Here is a 12,677-nt window from a genome sequence, read left to right as displayed (position 1 = left end):
GGCGGGGGCGGGGGCGGGGGCGCACTCACTCGGACTCCCGGCGCCGCTGCAGTTTCACCAGCTCCCGCTGCTTCTCCTTGTACTGCCGCTGCACCTCGGCCAGCCGCATCCGGAAGTCCAGCTCCATGGCGTCCATGTGCTCCAGGGAGGACTTCATGGCGAACATCTGGGGAGAGAGGGGGGGTGAGGACGCCAACCCGCTGGCTCCCGCCGCCTCATCAGGCGCCTGCTCAGACCAGGGGGGCGGCGAGGCTTCATGGCCAAGACCAGGCGCCCAGCTCAGATCCCACCTCTGCCACCTTCTAACCGTGGCCTTGGGCAAAACAGACACCTCATCTGCACGACAGGGACCGAAAAACCAGCTTTGGCGGCTGCGTCAAGGCCAACTGACCCCTAACAACAGCTCAGGCGGCGCGGCCACCGCGGCACCCGCCACAGATGGAGGCTCAGACCGAAGCCACTGCCCAAGGGCCCAGGGAGCCAGGGGCACAGCCAGGCCTACTCTTCCCGGCCGTCAGGCTGCCGCCATGGGACACGCCCGACAGGTAAACCGAGGCCCAGAAATGAACAACAGCTTGCCCAGGACCAGCCCTTCCAGCTCCAGAGCCAGCCATACCCCAAGGTCGTCTCCGGGGGGACCCGTCTCAGCCCCCACCGCACAGGCCCCGGGCAGGAAATGCGGGCCCAGAACACCTCACCCGCTCCTCCTTCTTCTGCATCCAGCTGTACTTCTTGTTGGGGTTCAGCTCCCGCGGGAGCCGCAGGCTCTTGAGCGGGTCCACGAAGGGGCTGTCCAGCACCTCCTTGAGCATGTGGCTACTGGCCGCCAGCAGGCTCTCCAGCGAGGGCCGCGCCACCAGGCCCCGCTCCGCACCTGCGACAGAGGCCGGTGAGCCGCCACCTCGCTGTGGGCCCCGGGACAGGACTGTGGGGCGCTGCAGCCCAGCCCCCTCGAACGCCCCCAGGGAGGAGGAGGCCCCCATGGACCACTATCAGACTGCTAAGTGAGCAGAGTTCTGATTTAACTGACGTTTTCTCTGGGATGTAACATGTGATCACTTCTGTGACTGTCCCATGTGTACGGTTCCACGAAGCCGACATGAATAATCACGCTGCCAGACCCGGCTCCTCACCCGGGGCCACCGCCCCTCCGGGTGGGCTCGGCGGGCGCTGCCGGGCTGCCTTCCCACGAGGGACCAGCCCTGTCACTGCCCGCTGAGCCCCTGGCTGGCTCCTCTCTCCTGATGGAAACTGAGGCCGCCGAGCGGTGAACCCATCAGCCCCCGTGGGGGGTGTCACAGGGAACCCGAGGCCCGCCCGGAGGTGACGCCCGTGTAACACCCTTCAAGGCCTCACAGGACCCTCGGCTGCTGGGTCAGGCTGCTCGGGGCAGAGGAGGGGCCCAAGGGGGGCTTGTCACCCCGTTCCCGGCCAATGAGCCAGTCTTGCTGGGGCTCTCAGGACCGACACCGCAGCGCAGCCTGATGACCAGCTGCTACGGTGACTTGTGTCCCCCCAAAATCACACGTTGAAGGCTGAACCCCAGCACCTTAGAATGTGACCTTATTTGGAGATTGGTCAAGGTAAAGCGAAGCCTGGGGGGGCCCTCACCAATGTGACTACGTCCTCAGAAGAGGAGATGAGGCCACGGACACACGGGGACGGCCACGTGAGGACACGGAGAGCACGTCCGTCTACACGCAAGGAGTGAGGCCTTGGAGGAACCCACCTGCCCACACCTGGCTCTCGGACCCCAGCCTCCGGGACCGTGCGACACCAGCCTGCTGGTTTCCCTAAGCGGGGGGTGACCGGGGCCAGAACGCTGACGGGTGCCGGCACCCCACAGGCCAGGGCAGGCACGAGCTGAGGCCGGCAGGCGGGAGGAGGGATGGTCACTCGGTGTGGGCAGCCACTGGGAGGCCTGGTGGCTCCAGGAGCGCCCCCTGCTGACCCACCGGCCCCACTGCCCAGCTCTGAAGGGAAACCCGCGGGGACTGGCGCTCAGTTCCTTCAGCCACTGAGGCCAAAACTCCGCCGCGGCCCCCCACTCCGCCGCGGCCCCGGCTGCAGAGCCACACCCACTCAGCGCTGCAGGGCACCTCAGAGGCCCGAGTCCAAACCACCTGCTGCTCTCCCGCCCAAACTGCACCCCCCCCCCGCAGCTTCCCCAGCTCAGAAACAGGCCAGACCCGAGGGTCCCTCCACAAGCCCGTCCCGTCTGCCCGTCCATCCGTCAGCAGAGGCTGCTGGCCCCGCCGGAACTTCCTTCCCCAGAGCCCTCCGCTCCTCACCTCCCGCCACCCACCTGGCCTGGACCCAGGGCCTTGCCTGGGCCTCCACGCAGCCCCACAGCCACCCTACCTACGTCTGATCCTGTGGCTCCAGCTCAGAACCGCCCTCCGATGACTCCATTCAAAGGGAAAGCCCCCCGAGACTGCCCCCCCGACCTCCTCGCCACCACTCCCCCTCCCAGGCCACTGCAGCCCCAGCCTCCCTGCTCGCTCCGACGCGCCAGACACCGTCCCCTCGGCCTCTGCACCTGCCGTGCCTGTGGCTGAATGGTTTTCCCCAGAAGAGCCTCCGCCCTCGCCTTGCTCAGGCCCCGTATCGGGAGGGGCCTCCCTGGCCACCCCGAGGAGCCCCCTTCCACCTCCGCTGTCTCCACCCAGTGGGTGCACCCGCCTGCCCCACAGCAGTGCTGGGCCTCGGCACGCCGTGCCACCAAGCATCTGCCGAACGAGGGCACGCAGGGTCCCAGACAGGAAGTGAGGCAGGAGTGCGAAAGGGACCAGGGCGAGCGGCGGCCCCCACACTGCGGCCCCTCCTCAGCCCCCTCGGCGGTCCCCCCTGAAAACCCACCACCAGTTGGTAGAATTTAGAGAGTTTTCAATTTCCTCTGGAAAAAAAACACACCTTTTTACACCAAACCATTTCAACAAAAGGCAGCAATGAACTTCAGAAAAAACAAAGCACACATCTGAGGGGGACAGGGCGCTGAGGGGGCCGCTGGACAGCCACCCCGCCCCGCCCCGGGAGCAGGACCCCAGGAACCCCCGCGGGCCGGGCACAGGTCTTTCTGCGAGGGCAAACGTCACGTCGCTCCCAACAGCTGGAAGCAACCGGCAAGGAAAGGCGGAGGCAGACGCCCGGCCAGCGAGGACGGGTCGTGGGCGGCCGGGCCTCCGGGGGCGGAGAACTGGGACGTCCCCAAGAAACAGTCAGAAAACAGACGCTGCCCTGGCCGGTGTGCTCAGTGGTTAGAGCGTCAGCCTGTTCACCAAAGGGTCTCGGGTTCCATTCCCGATCCAGGGCCTGTCCCTGGGTTGCAGCGCATGCGGGAGGCAGCCAGACGATGCTTCTCTCACATCCATGTCTCTCTCTCCCCCGCCCTCCCCCTCTTTATGAAAAACAATGGAAAAAATACCCCCAGGTGAGGACTAACCAAAAAAAATTAATAAAATAAAAAACACAAATGTCTTAAATAAAAAACATTTCCAATGTTTTTAAAAAATCTGAAAAGTGGTTAGTAAAGACACTACACTGAGTGGGAACTGAACACTGTTGACCGAACGGTCCCAGTTTTAGAAATGTGAGCAGAAGCGGCGCTAGAGGAAACCCGCCCGGGCGCCGCTCTGCTATTATTACCCCGGGCAGCTGTCGCCTGCGCCCCTCCGCCGCGCTAGGCTGAGCGTGGGGTGGCGAGGCGGCGTCTGACCCACAGCCCTCTCTTCCCAGTTCTTGGAGCGCCCCGATGTTCTATGTTGTGCCTCACATCTGTGCCCAGCCCTTTTGCTGAGGGCACCCCCCTTCCGTCGGAGGCCCACCTTCTCCTACACCCCGGAGGTGACACTCCATCAAGGGTGGAGCATGATCAGTCCCAGTCCTTCCTAGCCCCTGGGCCAGTGGTTGGCAAACTGCGGCTCTCGAGCCACATGCGGCTCTTTGGCCCCTTGAGTGTGGCTCTTCCACAAAATACCACGGCCTGGGCGAGTCTATGTTGAAGAAGTGGCGTTAGAAGAAGTTTAAGTTTAAAAAATTTGGCTCTCAAAAGAAATTTCAATCGTTGTCCTGTTGGCATTTGGCTCTGTTGACTAATGAGTTTGCCGACCACTGCCCTGAGCCCCAAGGGTGCACGCCTGCAAAAAGCGTGAATCCCAGAGCCAACGGATGGTGGCCCCTTGGCCAGAGCTGCCAGGAAAGAAGTGCCTCTTCTGGAGACTGCTGAGCTGAGCTGAGCAGCCCATGGGCCTGGAATGGATATTGGGGACCCCCCCATGAGAACAGTGGGCCTGCCTTGAATGAGGCCAACAGAGGAACGTGGAGCAAGGGGCGAGAGGGACGGGGAGAAGGTAGGTAGGTAAAGAAGCTCCTGATAACGTGGCTTGAGCACCTGGATCCAGCCATACCTGAAGCTATTTATCTAATCGCTGCTGTCCCTCGGGTACATGAGCCAATAAATGTCCTGCCTTTTTCTAAGCCAGTTAGAATGAATTCCTGCCCCTTGCAACAAAGGATCTTCCTAATACAAAACTCACACCGACAGAACAAGAGAAATGTCACCACTGAGAAACCCACAGATGGGCTGAACAACATGAACCCACAACCTACTGAACCGTACACTTGGAAACAGTCAAGACGATAAGTTTTATGTATATTTTACCAAAAAGTTTCAGTGAATACGAATAAGCCATATCCTGGGTGTTTTTAAAACGTTAAAATCTTTTTCTTTTTTTTTTAATCCTCACCCGAGGATATTTTTCCACTGATTTTTAGAGAGAGAGCGGGAGAGGGAAGCACAGAGAGAAATATCGATGCTGCCTCCTGCACGCTCCCGACCAGGACCTGGGCCAGGGAGGAGCCTGCAACCGAGGTACGTGCCTTCGACAGGAATCGGACCCTTCAGTCCGCAGGCCAACGCTCTACCCCGAGCAAAACCAGCTAGGGCTAAACTGTTTGAATCTTGTAAAACACACACACACACACACACACACACCAGCCACGCCCAGCCCCCGCCAGCTCACCGGCCCCGTCCTGGCTCCGCTTCTCCAGCTCCAGCTCGGCGATCTCGCTCAGCAGGGTGATGCCGTGCAGGAAGCTCTGCTCCAGCGCCAGGCTCTGCGCCGCCTCCAGCTGCTCCAGGGCCTGGGCTCCGGCGCCCGGGGAGGGCAGAGGCCGGGCCTGGGGCAGCTCTGCGGCCGCCGCCAGGGCGTTCATGCCGGCCAGCGGGTCCTCCAGGCCGGGCAGGAAGCGGTCGGAGCCCTCCTCTTCCAGGAAGCAGGCACTGCCGGGCTCGGGCGCAGCCTCCTGGGCCTCCAGACCCAGACGCTGTCCCTCCCCGGGGGGCACGTCACAGCCGCCCAATTCCAGGCGGGGCCGGGGCTCGCTCGGGGCTGCCTGGGCCAGGCCCTCCTCGGGCACTGCCTCCGCCACGGCCACGGCCACAGGCACGTCCACGGGCACCTCCACGGGCTCCTCCTTAGCCTCAACCAGCGTCTCTGGGGTCAGCCGCCCCCCCAAGTCCGGGACAGCCGTGCAGGATGCTGTCCGACCCGGCGAGTCCACAGGCGCATCGGCCCCCTCGGCGAAGTCCAGGCACCCGGAGGGCTCCGCACCCCCCTGCCCACCGGCGCCCAGCGCCTGAGCGTCCAGCAGGCCACCCCCGCAGCCACCCTCGGGGCTCGGGGTCGCCATGGCTTCCTCGGGGCGCAGCGCCAGCGGCGACTCCAGGGAGGGCAGCTCCGCGGGGCCTTCGTCCACGTCCTCCACCTCCGCCTTCACCTCCCGCTCGGCCAGCGACTCCGCGTCGGGGCCCTCCCGCAGGGGCTCTGGGATCTCGGAGGGGGACAGGCGGATGGGCTTGTCTTCGGGCGAGAGTGCCAGGCGCTCAGGCCCATCGGCCGGGAGGGGCACGTCGGGGGCCAGGCCGTCGGCGTCGGCGGCCGCCGTGGGCTGCAGCAGGAACGGGTAGGGCCTCCCGTAGTGCGGCGGCAGGGCTGGGAACGGGTACCGGGGCGGGACATCTGCAAGGACACGGCGGTCAGCGGCCTCTGCCCGCCACGCCCGCCATCCCTGTGCCCGCACCAACACCCACCCACCAGCCAGGACAGGCCACACCCCTCTGCCCGCCACGCCCGCCATCCCTGTGCCCGCACCAACACCCACCCACCAGCCAGGACAGGCCACCCCCCTCTGCTCGCCAGGATCTCACCCCGGGGGCCTCAGCCACCATCCCGTCCCCAGGGGTCCTCAGACCCCGAGGCAGAACCCACAGGCAGCACTTTCTCCAGCCCCTCCCCCAGCACCCGGGGCCAGGCTGGTTCGGAAGCAAATGCCTAGTAAGACCCCAAACAGTCCCACCAGCCTGTGCTTCTCCGGCCTCCAGTCCACAGGGACCGCCCGCCCCACCCCGTGAGAGCGGAGTTGGGCACCCAAGTTGTTAAAAAACTGTATAATACACCGCCCCCCCCCCCCTTTTACTCTGAACTCCTGCCCTCGAGTGAAATCTCCCCGAGAGCAGGCTGGTGGGAGCGACTCTGCCCCGCACACCCAGGCCCTGCCGAGCCGGGCGAGTGGCAGGAGCTTAAAAGTAACCCAGCCGGGGCGGCGGCGGGGGGGTGGGGGGGGCAGGGGGCAGGTGCACAGAGCAGCCGGGGCCAGGCACGTGCTCAGAGCTGAACGTCAGCGTGGCACCGAGGCTCCTCAGAGCGGGGCAGCCACTTGCCCAACATCACACAGCGTCCTGGTGGCAGAATCTGAATTAAACTCAAGCGGTCCCGTGCACAAGCCCACTCTGAGCCCCCAGGGAGGAGGAACGTATGCCTGAGGCCCCACGCAGGCCACCTGCTGCATGTCCCCTCTGACACGGGAGGGGAAGAGCGTGTGCCCGTAGCACACGGGGTGGGCTCCAGCCCCGGAGGGGAGTCCCCGTGCTGCTATCAGCATGACTGCCACGTGGCAGGCCCGGTGCTGACTGCCCCAGGGTCTCAGCGTGCGTTCTGCCATCACGCCCATCTCCCTGGCACCACCGGCGGGGGGGGGGGGGGGGGAGGGCAGTCTGTTGGGTGCCTGGGTCCACTCCCGGGTGCACGCAGGTCTCAGCAGAGCAGGGACGGGATGTGTCAACGAAAGACTCCCGGACGGGCGGGAGACGTTTCACGGGCAGGGCACAGCCCGGGCCCCGCGGCGCCCACCTGAGAACAAGGCCTGGAAGGGGCTGGCAGCGTCCTTCTCCAGCTCCAGGTCCTTCTTCTCCACCACGTTCTCCGGCGCCTCCTCCTTGCGGGCGATGCCAGGCGTGGGCGGCGGGGAGGCGGGCGGCGGGCTGCTGGGGTGGGAGCTCGGCGTGGCGGGGTAGGCGTAGGTGGGCGGTGGCTTGGTCACGTCCTCCAGCTTCTGGATGACTTTGGCCTTCAGGGCAGCCACAGGGGAAGCGCGGGGGGACGGCGGGGGGCTCATGGCCTTGCCGTAAGTGCCCGCAGGGCCCGTGGCCAGGCCAGGGGGCTTCCGAGGCAGCAGCCCAGGGCCCGCGGCGGCCAGGCTGGCCTTCCCCGCGGCCTCCAGGCTCCGCTTGCTGACCTTCTCCTCCATCTCCGCCCGGTGCTCCTGGGCCTTCAGCCGCTCCTGCTGGGGAGGGGCCGCAGGCAGGGTCAGCATCGCAGGACCATGGCCGGGTCCCCAGGGCCCCCAGCCCCCAGAGAGCCTCAGGCGGGGTCCAGGGTGCAGGCCGCCCACCCCACCCCCAGCCCGAGGCGGACATTCCGCCGCAGAGCGCACGGAACAAGCACAGTATTCCTTCCAGAACCCAGCAGACAAAGCTGGGGGCCTCCCGCCCAGACCCGGGCCCCGCCGGGCCCCTCAGTGAGGGCCAGGGGAGCCCGGGCAGGGGGAGGCTCCCGAAGACGAAGGAGCGCCTGCGCCCGGCAGCTGCCGCACGGAGAGCTCACCGCCCCGAGGCTCCTGCCGCCCCGCCGCCCCCCACCCCAGGCGGGCCGGGGAGCCCTCCCCTGTCTCTGATGACTTCCGAGGAAACGGGGGGGTGGGAGGGGGGTCTGGCTTAAGGGCAGCCAGTGCCCACGAGGCCGGGCCGTCCACACACACACACACACACACACACACACAATGCTCCAAGCGCCAGCCCGCGCGTCACTCGGCCTCACTGAGCAACCACGTGACCCGGGAGCCGGGAACTGGAAGCCCAGAGAGGGGGAGCCACGTGTCCGAGGGCACAGCCAGGTGTGACAGAGTGAGGTTCACACCCACGTGCCCTCTGCTGCACGGGCCGCCCCTGCCAACCCCTCCTGAGCGGCCGCTGCACGAGGGAGGAGGGACAGGGCCGGGCAGAGGACACACGTCCCAGACTGCCTGCAAGGAGGCAGGGGGCTTGGGGAGCCCATCTTATGGGATTAGGCAACGTGGATGTCAGAGGCCACTCCAGCCCAGGGCCATCCCGGGGACCGCCAGCAGGGCACGGGGACACAGCAGGAGCCCCCTGGGACCCCTTCACGGTCCCACCCGAACCTCCCCAGTTCACAAGGCCACCTCGCCTGCCATTGCTTCCCGCACCCCAGCCCTGCCAAGCTCCGCCCACCTCTGGGCCTTGCTCACACTACGGTGCCCTCTGCCCAGGGGATCCTCCACCATTTACTCCTTTAGGTCTCTGGGTAAACGTCACCTCTTCCAGGAGGCCCTCCCTGACCACCAGCCTCTCGTTCTCTCTCTCCCCCCACGGTCCATAACTGTTTGGCGTTTCTGCCAGTTGCCCTCTGTGGCCCACCATCCCTAGCGGGAGGGGTCTTCCCCGCCCCCACAGAGCCCTGAGACGGCCCCACCCCCACTCACCACCAGCTGGGCGCTCCTCTGCAGCTCCAGAGCCTGGGCCGCCTGCTGCTGCAGGTACAGGAGCTCCTGCTGCCGCAGGAAGTGCTGCTGGGAGAAGAGCTGCAGCTGCTGGGCGTGGTGCAGGGAGCTGCGGCCCGGAGGGTACAGGGCGGGCCAGAGGGGCGGCACTGCAGCCCGCTCCATCAGCTCCGCTGCGGGCGAGACACACAGTGAGGCCGCACCGACCCGGACCCGCCGCCCCGTTCAGAGGGGGAAGCCGAGCCTCAGGGGGCCCTCACCGGGGCCCTGTCCACCCCTGCCTAGGACGTCCCTGCAGCCTCATGCTGGAGCGCGCCCTCATGGGCCCCCCCTCCCCCACTACACCCAGGGGCTGCGAAGTGGGCGCTGAGGGAGGGGGCGCGGAGGTGGGGGCGTCCATGCCCGACCAGTGGCCCTGCTTTGGTGCTCCACGTGGGTTCTGGGTGGGATCCCAGTGGAGCTAACCCCAGGACCCCGTGATTTTATCACACTGGGCACCCCGTCAGAAGGTCCTGAGCCGTCTGCCTGCATCTGCTCTGCTGGGTGCCCCCGCCCCCCGCAGGAGGCCCTGGCACTCCGGACGGCCCCCTCGGGGTGAGGCCGCCACTTACCCAGGTGAGGCAGGTGATCGCTGGGGACCACCACCAGCTGGCCTGACTGCGGGTCCCTGACGAACTGGTAGGCTGAGGGCAGGGAGCCCCCCAGGCCGGGCGGGAAGGCGGGCGCCATGCCCTGGTGCAGGGATGGGGGGGCCAAGCCTAGGAGAGACCCAGGCCCAAGTCAGTGCTGGGGACCCCAGCCCAGCCCTTCCCTGCCCGCTCCCCCGGCCTCCGTGCAGGAAGCTGAGGGGCGAGGGCTGGCTGGACGCCCACAGCTGCCCACCCCTGGGCACCACCCCAACAGGCTCACGGCAGAGAAACCCCCCGAGACTGCGCCGTCATAATTACCCTCGTGGACAAATGAGGGAGTGAAGTGGGGGTTGAGGAGGCAGCCCCAAAGGCGGCGGCAGCCAGCTGAGCTGGCCTGGCTCCCCTCCGCCCACCGACACCCCCCCACACCCGCTCCAGCAGATCCCCCACCGCCTGCCCCTCCCTCCAGGGCAGGGAGAAAGGACCCCACTCACCATAGGGGTGTCCAGCCAACCACATGGACGTGCTGCCTGAACGGGGCAGCCAGGGGTGCGTGGCCAGGTGGGCCGTGGGGTCGGCGGACCAGCGACCTGAGCCTGCCAGCGCTGGGCCCCCGGTCACCATGAGGTTGGGGTTCAGGCCGTTAGCAGCACAGCCGGTGGGGTGCAGCCGGGCCAGGTCGGCCAGCTCCTTGCTTTCTCTGGAAGGGACAGGCATGGGCGCTAGCCGGACGGCCCGGGACATCGTCCCACGCGAGCCGTGGGCACCCGGCCGCTGCGAGGACGACATGCACCCGGACTACAGAGCCAGCGCTCAGCTCGGAGAGCCGGGCTGTGGGGTCCGGGGGGCCCCCTGGCCCAGGGTCAGGGTCCTGGGCTAGGGCGGCTCCCACACGCAGCACTGTGGCACCCGAGGCCAAGGAGCCAGGTCCCATTAGGGTCACCCAGTCACCCCACGGCAGGCGGAGGCCCTCACCTCAGCAGCTTCTCCTGGTCCCGGTCCAGCCGCGCCCCCAGCAGCCGCTCCTCGCGGTGCCGGGCCCGCTCGTCCCCGCAGTCCTCATCGGCCCGACCGTGCCCTGCGGGGGGAGGGCAGGCGTGAGCCCCAGGCCAGGGCCCCTCAAAGTCCTCCACATCCGAGCAGCTCGTGCCCCCTGGAAGGCCTGCCCTCCGAGCATCTGCCCCCCAAAGCCCGCCAGGCGCCCCTCCACCTTCCCGCCCGGAGCCTCTCTAACGCGCACAGGTAGCCGCACCCCCTAGTAACACCTCAGAACACCCATCACACGCCCAGCCAGTGCTGCTCGCTGGTTAGAGCACCCGCCTGCTCACTGAAGGGTCTCGGCCAAGGGCACACATACCTGGGTTGCAGGTTTGACACCTGGCCCCGGTGGGGACGCACGTGGGAGGCAACCAACCGGTGTGTCTCCCTCACATCAATGTCTCTCTCTCTCTCTCTCTCCTCCCCTTCCCTCTTTCCTTCCTATTCTCTCTACAAGTCAACGGAAAAAATATCCTCAAATGAAAACTCAAAAAAAGAAACTAGCTCTACTTACTACTTTAACGTCAGCAAGGCAGGCTGGGGGGGGGGGGGGGCGCAGGGCGGTCAAGGTAGAGGGAACCACAGCCCAAAACAGTGGCTGCGGGCAGGAGCACAGCCAGGCCCAAGCGGGCGGTCAGCGCCACTCGGAGGCCCGCCCAGCCCCGTCAGACACGCGGCTCCTCGGTTAGCAATCAGACAGAGAAGCAAAGCCCGGGACAGGGTCCCCGAGGGAGTGGAGCTGTGGGAGCTGCTACCAGCTCGCCGTCCCGCCGGGGTGCCCACAGCTGCCCCCACGTGAGGCTGGTTCAGCTTCACCTTCCGTGAGGTCCCTGACCCCCCAGCGCAGAGAAGGTGGGTCCCCAAGTCCAGCCTGGCCCATGCGGAGAGGAGTAGGGGGTAGGAGCCCGAGGGCCCCCACTGTCACCCCCTCCTGCCTGCACCCCCCCCCCCGCCATCTCCTGCCCCCCACCCCCTCTTCACTGTGAGCCAGAAACCAGTGCGAGCGCCGCCCCGGGCGGGCAGGCAGGGCAGGGGGACCGCGGTCCCTGGCGGCAGAGCCCACACCGCGCGGCTGAGACGCGGAAGCTGGACTACCTCCCTCCAGAGGCGGTCGGTGTCCGGGGCACTAGCCCAGGCCCGCCCCCAGGGCACCCCACCCTCCTCAGGCAGCCTCGGCCCCCAGCCCGGCCGTCTGGGGAGGGGTGCAGAGGGGAGGCCCAGCCCGGCACACAGACGGCATCGCTCCGCCGGAGACCAGGGCCGCCGGCCCCCAGCACCTGCGCTCGAGGGGAAGGAGCCGTCTGCAAGGCCGCCCCTGGGCGCCCCCTCATTCTCCCTTCCCGCGGCCCCAACACCAGGAGCTGCAGACCAGAGCCCCAGGAGAGGCTTCGGGAAGGTGGGACCCGCCCGCCCCCCAAAGGCGAGGAGCGGGGAGGGCGCAGTGCCGTGCCCGAAGGCCGAGAAGGCACAGGGACAGGCAGCCGGTGTCCCGAGGCAGAGGGCCCCCTGGCAGGCAGGCCCGAATGTTCCGGAAGTTCTGGGAAGGCCCCGGCTCAGGACCACAGGGAAAGCAGAGCAAGTTCAAGCCCAGAAAAGCCAGCTGGTCAGGGCAGGAGCGGGCGGGCCAGGGACACATCCGTCCTCCGTCTCCCCGACTTCCTGCCTGGCCCCGTGGGACAGAGCGCACCCTGGCCCGTCATTTCGCGAGGCTGCGGGCAGGGCAGGCAGGGCAGCGCCGTTTGGGGCCCGGCCTCCTGTCCCTATGGCTCCCGGGCCCCCGCTGTGAAGCCGGAGCGAGTGCTCCTTCCCGGCTGCCGGGAGGGCGTGCTGATGCTCCACGTAGACAGCGTCCTGATGGGGCAGCGACCCGTTCCTGAGGCTGACTGCGCGGGTCCGCTGGGCACGGGCGCTGTCGTCTGGGGCTCCCGGGTGCAGCTCACACCGGCCCCTAGTTCCTCTCAGGGTCCAAGACCCCCCGAGACCAGACCAGACCCCGGGCGAGGCCTCGGGGCCTTCCCCTGAAGGGTCGGAGGCTCGCGGGCATTCAGAGTCTTTAGGGTCCTCACCCCGTGAAGTGAGCAGGGAAAGGCAGACCTGTCTGCGAAGCACCTACTCTGTGCCCTTCAGCCCACGTGGCACCGAGGAAGGCGGCGA

The 12,677-nt window shown here is 67.0% G+C and overlaps 1 protein-coding gene across 7 annotated transcripts in view; it reads right to left on the bottom strand.

The window, feature by feature from the left end:
- The window catches only part of TNRC18 (trinucleotide repeat containing 18), a gene marked incomplete at its 3' end in the record, with an annotated part of 75,941 nt that overhangs the window by 36,058 nt on the left and 27,206 nt on the right, over positions 1–12,677 (bottom strand). For 4 of the 7 annotated variants that reach the window (XM_079770799.1, XM_079770794.1, XM_079770796.1 and 1 more), the window contains exons 5-12: positions 10,461–10,563; positions 9,980–10,185; positions 9,468–9,614; positions 8,839–9,029; positions 7,191–7,623; positions 5,022–6,020; positions 699–874; positions 30–166 (exon numbers count right to left, since the gene is read on the bottom strand). In XM_079770799.1, the coding sequence (XP_079626925.1) occupies positions 30–166; positions 699–874; positions 5,022–6,020; positions 7,191–7,623; positions 8,839–9,029; positions 9,468–9,614; positions 9,980–10,185; positions 10,461–10,563 (2,392 nt within the window). The remainder of the gene's footprint in view (positions 1–29; positions 167–698; positions 875–5,021; positions 6,021–7,190; positions 7,624–8,838; positions 9,030–9,467; positions 9,615–9,979; positions 10,186–10,460; positions 10,564–12,677) is intronic. The other 3 variants (XM_079770795.1, XM_079770797.1, XM_079770800.1) reach the window with 1 other exon arrangement.

This window comes from Cnephaeus nilssonii, assembly GCF_951640355.1.
Source record: "Cnephaeus nilssonii genome assembly, chromosome: 5".
Classification (NCBI taxonomy): domain Eukaryota; kingdom Metazoa; phylum Chordata; class Mammalia; order Chiroptera; family Vespertilionidae; genus Cnephaeus; species Cnephaeus nilssonii.
The sequence above is the reverse complement of the archived record's forward strand: the minus strand, read 5'-3'. Positions and strand labels throughout refer to the sequence as shown.